The sequence below is a fragment of the Polistes canadensis genome, unplaced genomic scaffold (assembly GCF_001313835.1).
Source record: "Polistes canadensis isolate GaletaPanama2010 unplaced genomic scaffold, ASM131383v1 scaffold_37, whole genome shotgun sequence".
In the NCBI taxonomy this organism is placed as follows: domain Eukaryota; kingdom Metazoa; phylum Arthropoda; class Insecta; order Hymenoptera; family Vespidae; genus Polistes; species Polistes canadensis.
The window spans coordinates 793928-806032 of NW_014569584.1; the positions used below are offsets into that span (position 1 = coordinate 793928).

The 12105-nt window shown below is 29.1% G+C and overlaps 1 protein-coding gene across 3 annotated transcripts; it reads left to right on the top strand.

Moving 5' to 3' along the window:
- The first annotated feature begins 230 nt into the window (after positions 1-230).
- Positions 231-8224, top strand: LOC106784554 (DDB1- and CUL4-associated factor 6-like). Of its 3 annotated transcripts, XM_014744241.1 has the most exons (15): positions 231-738; positions 969-1123; positions 1918-2035; positions 2119-2297; positions 2368-2503; positions 2575-2735; positions 2825-2996; positions 3089-3424; positions 3554-3808; positions 3879-3968; positions 4042-4099; positions 4187-4324; positions 4886-5138; positions 5230-5335; positions 6024-8224. In XM_014744241.1, exons 1-15 carry the CDS (start codon positions 648-650, stop codon positions 6080-6082), a joined length of 2307 nt encoding a protein of 768 aa, XP_014599727.1. In that variant the 5' UTR covers positions 231-647; the 3' UTR covers positions 6083-8224. The 3 variants fall into 3 exon arrangements, with proteins under 3 accessions (XP_014599727.1, XP_014599725.1, XP_014599726.1); XM_014744239.1 differs by having other exon boundaries at positions 3089-3808; XM_014744240.1 differs by having other exon boundaries at positions 648-738; positions 3089-3808; positions 3879-3941.
- The last annotated feature ends 3881 nt before the right edge of the window (positions 8225-12105 follow it).

Below are 12105 nucleotides of genomic sequence, written 5' to 3' on the forward strand. Positions count from 1 at the left end.
ATTTAGCTAAATAAACGTATAAAAGCGTAAAACAAGAAAAATATAAGAAACGTATAAATAATTATTTAAAATGATCTCATTTTTTATTACAACGATCGATCGAATATATCTTAATTGATATAATTATACGGAATTGGAAATATTGTTAACGAGATTCAAAATTGGCGCTATCTTAAAGTCACCTGTACAATATTTAATCATTTTTCTTTGGATGTTTCCGTGGAAAAATATTAAATGTATTTAAGAGCACACAAATCTTGAGCGACCTTCTGATGGTCAAACATTGATTAAATTATATTAGTTTTAATAGTGATTACATGTGTATTCTATGAACGTGTTATCACAGTTAGTTCTAGTTAATCGTGTATATTGTATATACTACGTTTGACTCTGGGAAATTTCAAAGCTTGAGAATTTATTTATAGTATAAGTACCATGTCGTATCGATACAAACCTCGTGGACCTTTTCTACATTGGATCATGTCATTCGCCTTCTGATTCAGCACAATTAGAGACGTTTCAATTACAACGCATAATATCTTTTAATAGTTAATGTGGTGAACGACACTAAGGGAAAAATTAATATATTGCTTTGTATTTCATTGTTTGTTTTTTTTTTTATATTATTGGGTGGACTCTAATCGAAGATGAGGAAATTACGATCAAGTATTTTTCATGACATTTATAATCAACCATATGATGACTATTCCAGGCATAAGTTGTACTCTAGCAGCAAAGGTAATTTACTTCAATATACTTGAAAAGAAAATTTAAACAAATTTATTTTTACTTAAAAGATATTATTAGCGACAAAGATAAAGTAAAATTTAATTCAAGCGCAAATGCTGATAAGTACTTGAACTTTTTTATATTAAATGTCTTTTCTTTTCTTCGATCAAGTTTACAAATCAATACTTTTTCATGATTTTATTTTTTTAGGGTATTAATTATTGTTCTTGGTATTGCAGCTAGCTTACAACTTATACAACGTATGTCATTGGTGAAAAGATTAAAAGTTCATAACGGTTGTGTCAATTCTATATGCTGGAATAGTACTGGTAATATAATATTATCTGGTAGCGATGACCAACACCTTGTGCTTACCGATGTTTATAATTATCAGGTATGTATGTCTCTGTAATAGCATAATTTTATATTTCAGTTTATTCATTTTTATTAATTTTATTTGTCTAAATATGATCAAATTTATTTGACCAATATATTACTATTTCTAAGCATCTATTTGAAACCGGTATATATAAACGAATTAAGGAAGTAGTAGAATATGATAAATTGTAATTTAGAGAATTTATTTTATTTCCCATATATTTCTAGACCTTGTTAATCAAACAGTGCCAAGATTATTTTTAACCTTACCCTTGAAAATGTTCAAATAGTAAGAATGTCATATTTATGTATAATACAATTCACTAGTTTCTTTAAACAAAAAATTATACTTATTATACTTCAGCGAGATATGTTCTATTAATTGAACAATTTTATTTATATACGTATGTTTTTATACGAAATTTAATCACTTTATTCAGGTGATATGTATTGTAATAATTTTTGCTTTTTGTTGATTAAATCATACGAAAAAATCATTTTTATATTATTCTTTTTTTTAAATATATATTTTTAATAATTAATTTAATTAAGTCAAGGTCCAACATTGGTATAGTTAAAAATGCAATAGTCTTGCCAACTGAATGGAAATTTCTCAATGTACTTTAATCAATGCTATTTTAGTCATGCATTGTCATAGATCTAGAATTGTTTATCTAATTAACAACTTGTAATACTAATATTATTACTAAGATGTTAATTTACTAGCACGTATAGATTTATTTCTTTATTTTATTGTACAACACGAATGATCATGCGATATCTAATTGAAAATGTATACATTTCTTGCAGGTTTTAACTCATCATAAAACAAGTCACAGAGCTAATATATTCAGTGCCAAATTTTTGCCAAATAACGGTGACCACCGTATAGTCTCATGTAGCGGCGATGGCATTATTTTATATACAGGTTTCAATTATAATAGAAAAATAAAACATATTTAAATAATTCATGTCAAGTGATATTAAAATGATGTTATATTATTTTGACAGATTTAATGAGACGAACAGAAACGTTTCATAATCAGTTTGCATGTCATAGCGGTACTACCTATGAAGTAGCCACAATACCAGGTGAACCTCATAGTTTCTTAAGTTGCGGGGAAGATGGAACTGTGAGATGGTTTGATCTCAGAGTAAAGGAAAAATGTAATGTGGCAAGATGCAGAGAGGTAAAATAATATATACAAAACTAAATTATTATGAATAAGGTTTGCAACAAATTTGTTATTTATTTTACAGGATGTATTAATTTCTTGCCAAAGAGCTGTGACTGCTTTATCCGTTAATCCTGTAATGCCTCATCAAATTGCAATTGGTTGCTCGGATAGTACCGTCAGAACATTTGACAGAAGAATGCTTGGAACACAGGCTACAGGTAATTTCAATATATTAAAATATAAATTGTTACCTAACGACATTACTAAATATGTGTATCACATATTGTAGGCTGGACAGATAGCAGTGGATCCGTAAGACCACTATGCAGTTTTACAGTGCCAGAATTTGATGGGAATTCTTACAGAATAACATCCTTAAGTTATAGTCCAGATGGACAAGATGTTCTTGTTAGCTATAGTAGCGATCATTTATATTTATTTAGTATGAAGGTATTTATATATTTTATTAGTGTTTTATCCATACTGAATGAACTCCAATTGTGAGATATAAAACTTTGACATTATTACTGTGCTTGCAGGATCAAAGTAACGTACACTTAAGAAAAGATATACAAATGGGAAAAGGCAAAGGTAAGAAACATCCATTGAGATCTCCTCAGCCTGTACGTCGATTAAGATTACGAGGAGATTGGTCAGATACAGGACCGGATGCACGTCCCGAACGAGAGGGTGGTCGACGTAGCGGAACAGGTATTATAATCTTATGATTTTTATTAATTAACAATGAATATGTATCCTTTTTTTTAAAAAAATCTTATTGGTATCTTATATCTTTTTTGAAGAAATTGCTCAAGCAAGACCAACTTTACATACTTCATTGATGCAAAGGATGACAGATGTCCTTAGCAGAATGTTGAATGATCCAGCGACGCGTGCTGCTTTAAGTGGTGGTGGAGAAGATAGTTTAGAAGGTGTTATAGATCAACAAGAAAATAGTCAACGTAGTAACGATAATAGCACTGTGCCCAACGTAGATGCTAATCGTGAACAACAACAAATAGAAGCAGAAACAGAAACAGACAGTGATGTACAAGCGCAAGAACATATGTTGTCTCTTGATCAATCTGAAACTGCAAGAAACGATGATCATCAAGTTTCAACTGACATGGCAATACAAGGTTCATCTGTTTTAACGAATAACTTTAATACAGAAGAACCAATAAACAATGATTTGGATGATATTCAAGCGACAGAAACTCAAACTAATTTGTTAGAATCGAATAATAATACCTCGAATAATTCAGCAGAAACTAGAAGCAGCGATGGAGAGTGTGATACAGAAGGAGAAAGTAGCAATGCAGAGACAAGTTGTCATAACGATAAGAGAGAAGAAAATATGATGGAAAATCTTCAAGATAGATTAACGACTATGAGAGATGGATTTTTAGAAAGACATGGAAGTGAACCAGCTGTTAGTTTAACATATTCTGATAAAAGTTCGACTAGGGCTACTATATCGTTAGGTGTAGCGAATGAAGTTATTCGAGATAGTTATCACGCAGGTATGTTTTGTAGATTTATCTTATTCTTATATATATTAGATTTATTAATTAAATTGTTATTATTTTTTAGGACCATCTGGAAGTCAAAGTACTGAACGTCTTGATCCAGGCCCAAGTAATAGTTATAAAAAACGTATGTTATATAGAAGTACTCAAGAAAGTAAGTACGGGTGATGTTAGTTTTCATAGTAATTCAGAAAGTTTAATATTTGTCGTTCCTTTTTTTTTTATAGAGAGTGATGACAGTGCTTATATTGATAGCGACGACGAGGATGTACCAACCCATCATAGGTAAGTAAAAATTAAATCGAATAATTATTATAATAAGTATTTAGAAAGAGAGATATACGTTACGATATATGAAAATGTTTTCATTAGATTGGTACATCCAGTTGAAGCTGAAATGGATGAAGCTATTGCAAATGCTCGTACGTCACAAGGCCAGGAATCATTCGATGAGACATATTTAACAGAGCTTTGCGTTAAACAAAAATATACGGGCCATCGAAATGCCAGGTATGAATTATTTATTGCGTTAAATATTAATGAGAATTTGGGACATGCACGTATAAATGATATCAAGCAAGTATATTCATTGGATAAGATTGAAATGAAAAGAATTTATTTGAATATTAATATCATTTCAAATAATAGTAAAGAAATATGTAAGAAAGAAGAGGAAATGCAGAGTGTTCAATCTATACGTATATCATCTTGTGATCGTAAAATTAACACGTCTTTGTCAAAGATTTCCAAAAGTGATTAATGAGAAATAAAATAATTAGATCAATTTGGTGATCTTATAGACAATTTAATAATTGTTAACAATTGTTATAAAAACAAAATCTTGATTGAAACCAAATCCAATTAGCGAATTTGGACAACAATAACCATGTCCCCTCTTACAATTCATGTGTAATTACATTGTCTATTGATTATTTCCTAAGATTGATCGGAAGCCAAATAATAGACGTATCATTTTCCGAAAAAGCCTCCGAGCGGACTGGGCTATGTCTCATAGGCCCATTAAAATTTCTGATCAGTTGTCCTTCCCTGGTTTGACTCTAGTTTCTTTAGGACCATGATCAAAGAAGCCAATTTCTGGGGAAACGACTTCGTCATGTCGGGTAGTGATTGTGGACATGTATTCGTATGGGAAAGAGACACTGCAAAATTATGTATGTTGCTCGAAGCCGATCAACATGTTGTTAATTGTCTCCAACCACATCCTTATCTACCAATGTTGGCTACATCAGGAATTGATTATGATGTTAAGTTGTGGGCACCTACCAACGAAGAGTCCACTTTTGACGAGAAGTTTGCCGAAGATGTGAGTTACAATTTTAATTATAATATTAAATGATTTATATAAATATTGAAATATTATTAATACATTCATCTTATTCTTATCATATTTTTAGTTGAAAAAGAGAAATGCTGTTATGTTGGAAGAAACCAAAGATACGATTACAGTACCTGCCGTTTTTATGATCAGAATGTTGGCATGCTTGAATCAGATACGCAGAGGTAGTAATAATTTATGACGGTATAGAGCAGGATTTTTTAATTAGGGTCCACTGTGTATTTCATAAGTTACCAAATATTATTCATCAATATGTTTTATTCATTTTTTTGGTCCCATTTATTAGCGCGTTTTAATGCATTCCAATTATTTTTAAACCTATACTCTTGAATTGATGTTTTTTTTAAATTTTAGATTTTTGTTATTTCCTTATACTTCTATAGGAGTAAATTTAATGCATATTCTATAGATACATAAATAAAATTATATATATATATATATAAGGAAACATATATTTGCTTTATATTTTAATTGGCGAAAATGATCAATTACATCTATGTTTTGTAGAACCTAATTGGCTGGTAATATAGCATTTCTAAAATTGTAGTTACAAAAAATAAAGATTATAATACAGACAAATTGTATTTGATATGATGATAAACTAAGGAATGTGCATTTTGAAACTTCTTAATATGATTTTGATTGTGTAGAAAGAAAGTGAACGAAATTATATCCCTGTTTTAAAAAATGAATAAACGAATAGATGTGTTCAAAGACGTTTGATTTAATTTGAAGAATTTTTGTTTGGATTAATTGTTGAAAAAGTTCTTTCTTCAATGGAGAATTATGGAATTATGAAGACGATTGCTAGAAGAATTCATGTCTTTCAATAGAATTGCGATTATTTTGTAGGTCGCGGCCGCAGCCGAAGGAGAAGCGGAGACGAGAATGACGAATTGCGAGGTGGATAATACGTTTTCGAAGATCTCTCATACAACTGTTAAAAATTATAAATTCAAGCCTAAGGTAACGATGGTATCCATGTACATATAGAACATTTATATTTTTCGGCCTTTTAGAATACCAATTCTGGAATATCCAATTCCGAATGAAAATAAATAGAATTGTGTAAATTTTAGTCTAGGCAGTCGAATATTTTTAAAACTGTTTGCGAAGAAAAATCCAACGAAATTAATAAAGATAAAGGAAACGAGACGACAGAGATTTTTTAGGTCCATTTCTTTGCTGGTATAAACTTTAAGTATAACATTTATGTGAATTTCAATTCTTAGTATATAATCTGTAATACTCATTAACGCAAATTAAGAATTATTTGAAATAGAATTTGTGTCTGCAATAAAATTCATTCTCAGATTATGACATTTAATATATTCGCTGTTAATGTTTAAAAATAATCTGTTTCTTTTTTTTTTTAATTATAATGTGAGAGACATTTGTTTAGTACATTCATTGTTTATTAAATATTGTAGATAATTTTAATAACAGAACGAAAAGCGAATATGTTAAGGGATGCTTCGTAAAAGATAAAATAAAATTTTATTGTATCAAATGATTCTCTATTTTTAATTAGTTTGGTTTTTATTATCAAGTGTTATCAGTAGCGTGTAATTGTGTTTCACTTTGCCTTTTAGTTTTAACGAAGCAGAGATGATAGCATTTACGATAATTAAAGGTGCGATGTGATCTGCTCTATTGGAATGTAATTTAAAAAGAAAAAAAGGACACAAATTATTTATATATGCTTGACAAATAATATAAGCGTAGGGTACATTTGTGCCGGTAATTGTAATAGTAGACTGTGAGTAAAAAATTGAATGAAATTCATTTTATCATTTATTTTGTAATATAAATAATTTTAATATAAACTAAGTTACACATAATCAATTTTATTTTATTTTTTGAAATACTTTTTTTCAAGTCCATTCTAATTTTGGAAACTAATTTTCTGAAGAATAAGAATTAAAAAAATATAAGAGAAGAAATGCAATGTTAATCGTGATTGTTCATTTAGTTTGTCCAGTAGGACAAAACAAACAATCAGGCGTGCCTTAAAATTGGTCTTGGCTTCTTTTGCAAACCAAAAAACACAAACATAAAAACGAAATAGAATAAATGAATTAATATAGCAATCCAGTTGCGCTTCCACCTTTTAACGATAGCACCACTTAAAGGTGTCAAAGTAGTATTACAAGTGTATTCAAAATAACGAGCATTGTATACTTAACTATGGATCCAATGTATGTTCCGTAATATACATTAAATTGATTTTATAACAAACAAAAAATATGCCTCTTTTGCGATGGAAGATATCTTGTATACGCGTGCACAACGGAACGAAGAAAGAAAAAATTTATTTAAGATTATTATTTAATATATATATAATGTGTACACGGTTTGTTTTTTCTTTTCTTTCTTTTTTTTGCAATAAAAAAGGTGTGGAAAAAGAATCATTTACCTTCTCGTTGTTTGCTTCACTGGTCGTTCGATCATCACTGGTTTTTTAATTAATTCGAATTAACTTCGAATCGTAAGCAGATTAACTAATAAATGAATAATATTTTTTGTCGATAAAGCCCACCAGCCAAGGAGGAATCGGGGCCCTAAATAAAAATGTCGGCAGTATTTCACGGAGATGTATTTCTTTCCTCTTTATTTCTTTGAACATTGGGGACAAAAGTGTTTTTTTTTTCTTTTTTTTTTCAAGTAATCAATCGCTTATCCGTTTACCGTAAATTCATAATATCTGTGTTAATAATGAATAGATTATATTAAATATACCGATGAGAGAAGATTGAATAATTAATTTTTAGTGTTAATCGCGTTTCCTCGAGATTATTATTTTAAAATACACATACGGTTCCTCGGTTCGTTCGATCCTTCTGAAGCTGACAATTTCTTTTTCTTTTCTTTTACATCCAACGTGTTATTTTTGTCCTTTTTTTCTCTCTCTTTCTCACACACAGACACACTACATACATACGTACACGTACACTCGCCGCATACATTTTATTTCTTTCTCATTCTCTCTCATACATTTTACATTATTCACGTATTAGAATCTTGATCGAAGAAACAGCTCTTTTTTTGTTTTTTTCTATATTTCCAAATTTCTAATGATATTGTTTCATGTTCTTCGTACGCGTTGAATTAAACACACGCACACACATGCGCATACATACATACGCAGCAGCACATGATTTTTTAACATTCTCGCCTTTTTATTTGTATCTCTTTCGAAAAAAGTGGTCGTAATTCGTAATTATTAATTATTTTACATAAACAACGACACACGTACCTAATGATTCACAATAATAACCATGTAATGACGATGATAATAATAATAGTAATAATAATATAATAATAATAATTAGTTATAATAATGGTAATAATAATAACAACAACAACATCAACAATAATAATAATAATAATAATAATAATAGTTAATCATTCTATTGGGATAATAAATTTGAATGATTATTAAAATCTATAAAATACGTTGAATCGGAGCACAGCTCGGCTATCATTTAACGAGCCATATTATTTTTCTGTCAAGCGAAATGATGTAAATAGAGAAAAAGAGTTTCGATTTATCGAGTCTTCAGAAAATCTACTACGCAATACATATATACTACATACATTATTCCGTTTCTTTTTTTTTTCTTTCATTTTACTAATTTCTTTTTTCTTTTTTTTTTTCTTTCATAATTTTTATCCCTTTTTCTCTTTTGTCATCGCAAAACAGAAATTGTTCTTTCTTTCTCATTCCTTTCTTTTTTTTCCACCACAAATTTCACAAGAAACTACCTTAGCGAGCAAATATTTAATTTAATTGGCCAGCCAATCGTAAATGCACATAGAGAGAAAGAGAGAGAAAGAGAGAGAGATGGAAACTTTTATTTATAAAACGCGAACCAAGTTGCACAAATATTATATGTAATATAAATAGACTCGTCTCGTGGAAACAAAGGTTTCTTTTCTCTATGGAAATTAATGTTAGTAAAAAAAAAGGAAGAAAAAAATCACATAAAAGAAGTATAATCAAAAGTTTAAACAATAAAACGGTTCTAGGTGCGAGAGAACAATGCACCAACATTTTCTTTCTTCATTTTTTCGCTCGCCAAGCCGTTTTCTTTTTACGTGTAATTAATTTCATTCTCATATATATATATACTACAAATATACGTATGTATATGTATATATATGTTAATTGTGTAATAACACTTGCATACATTCGATTTAAAACGCAATACACTTACACCAAAAACGTATTTTATATCATCGATTGTAATGATTTTTTATTTCTTGTATTTTTTCGCTGATAGCTATTGAAATCTAATGCAAGTATCATGCGCATACACGCATACACATACATACGCACATATATTCATCGCAATTTCGTATCGCGCGTGACGAGAAAAAACATTGATATACAAAACAAATGAATTTGTTTTTTTTTTCGCTATTTTAACTTTCAAATCGTATCCTTCCTTTTTTATTTTTAGTCGAAATATATATTAAAATACACATACATAATTCGTAGGCATTCATAGGGAACGTAACGATTGATATAAAACATCGAGGAAGCGCGGCCATTTTAAATAGAATTTCAACGAGACGTGGATAAGATCGTGTTTTTTTTTTTTTAAGAAGTTGTACAATAAGAAGGTGTTATAAATTGATTAATTTTGTTAATTCGTTCGTTCATGTGTAATCGAAAAAATTCATGTCGAAGATAAAAGAAAAATTGCAAAAGAATAGACTAAAAAACGATTGGAAAAGAAAAAAATAACGAATAAAAAATATCGTTGATTTTCTCGATTGATTATTATACTCGTATCACTTCCCCACACACACGAGCACACACACACACGCACGCACACGTTTTTCTTTAATTTATAATTGATACGCGAAAATGAATTATATATGCATTCGGCCAATTGCGTTGGCATTGCGAGGGACAAATGTATCGAAGTACTTACTTACATACAAATACGAGTCAACGTTTAGCGACGATGAATAATCATACATATTGGAAGAAAAGGAAAAAGAAAAATATTTATATAGTATATATTCACTTATTTATATACATATGTGGCCAAAGTAAATTAACAAATGGGAAGAAAAATAAAATAAGTAAAAGATAAGAAAACAAAGTTAAAAGGAAAAAAAGATTTGAATATACGGAATGTACGATTTGCGAGAGCCCTGTGTGTAACTTTGACGAAAAATCATCCTATTTTTAATATATTTTATATTATTTTTATTTTATTTAGTTACTTTTTATTTTTTTATGGTTATTTCATTTTTTTTTCTTCTTTTTTTCTTTTTTGTCTTTTAAATACTCTTTCTAAGGTTAAGGATAATTATTGAAAAAGTCATCGAAATGTTTAGGATGATCCGAAAAAGTTCTTGACAAGTGTCGAAAAATCTTCGAATCTAAAAAGAGCTAAATATATTTTCTTTCTTTCTCTCTTTCACTCTCTTTCTTTCTTTCTTTCTTTCTTTCTCACTCTCTCTCTCTCTCTCTCTCTCTAATTATTCTTACTTTTTCTCCGGGTAAATACTTCGTTCGTTAAGTATTTATTAAATACGATTAAAGTTTCGAACAAAAGGTTCGCGTAGCTTTTTTTTTTCTCCTACATATGTATTTCTAATTTGAAATTCTCGTTCGTCGCGTAGTCGTCTTGTGGAAGTTACGAAATAATAAATAATCATTGCTAAATTTCCACGGGCCTTCCGGGAAGCGGATTAGTTTAGATTATAACGGTTCAAAACAATGATGACGTTCGGTTTCGATTAGTTCAAACATTTATGAGAATCGAAATGAAATTTTTCAACTGTTACGGATGGATATAAAACAACAATCCTCGTTCATATCGATATCGGTTTCGGGGTTTCAGTTTTCTGATTGTATCGATTTTATATTAGTATTACAACTGTTATTTTTCAGTTCTGTATCGAATCGAACCGTAATTGATACAGACAAAATACCATTAATTATATCGATTCGAAAATATTGAAATGTGTAAATCGATATGAGCGAAAATTATTATGCCGATAACAATTAAAGAATTGTTCTTTTTCATTACTCTCATAATTGTTTTATTTATAAACTGATATAATATAACAGTAAGAAACAGTTACTTTCAAAACCGTTAGAATCCCTGGTTTATTAACTTACACCTCATTGTTTCAGGTTTTCAACTATTTTAATTATTTAATTTTTTTTTTAACACAAAAAATGGAAACCAAAAAATCATGACAACAAAAGAAATGATAAAGAATGAAAAGAAATGTAAATAAAGTAAAGAAACGCGGATGGTGGTAGGTGCATTATCAAAATTTCGTGCGTGTTGTGCATCAAGAAGTTTCATTTCGAATTAAGTATAATATCTAAAAAACGGGGATATATTTTAAAAAGCTTATAGATTTTTTCGTCTAATACATTCGCGTTTAAGGATTTATAATTTGATAAATGTGTCATTTGTATTTGCGTGTGTGTATGTACGTATTCGTGTATAGAAGTGTTTTTTAATAAAGAACATCGTTAGTAACGATTATTTTTTTAATTATGAAACTGCCCGTACTGTCGTCTGGTTGGACGAAAAAAGAAGGTAAAAAACAAAAATTAACAACAATTAACAATAAAAAAGCGAAAAATCGTCATCGTAGCTCTGATTATTTCGTACGTATTTTTGCTTTCCTCTTTTTGAAATAACTATAATTCGATTAGTATTAATAATATAATAATAATAATTATAATTATAATAGTAGTGTGATTTTCTCTTCACCTCTTTCGTGATCTTCTTTTTCCTTTGCGGTAGTGATATACATAGTTTAATCTTAGTAGTCGTTAACGTTAATGATAATCGTATATAATAACAATAATAATAATAATAATAATAATAATAATAATAATAATAATAATAAAACAATAAATGGTTTTTTATACAACAATCACACGTAGAAGCGA

Coding starts and splice junctions, on each gene's coding strand:
- LOC106784554 (XM_014744239.1), top strand. CDS start 648: ATGAGGAAATTACGATCAAGTATTTTTCATGACATTTATAATCAACCA. Junction 2,036..2,118: donor TGGCATTATTTTATATACAG/GTTTCAATTATA, acceptor TTATTTTGACAG/ATTTAATGAGACGAACAGAA. Junction 2,736..2,824: donor TATATTTATTTAGTATGAAG/GTATTTATATAT, acceptor CTGTGCTTGCAG/GATCAAAGTAACGTACACTT.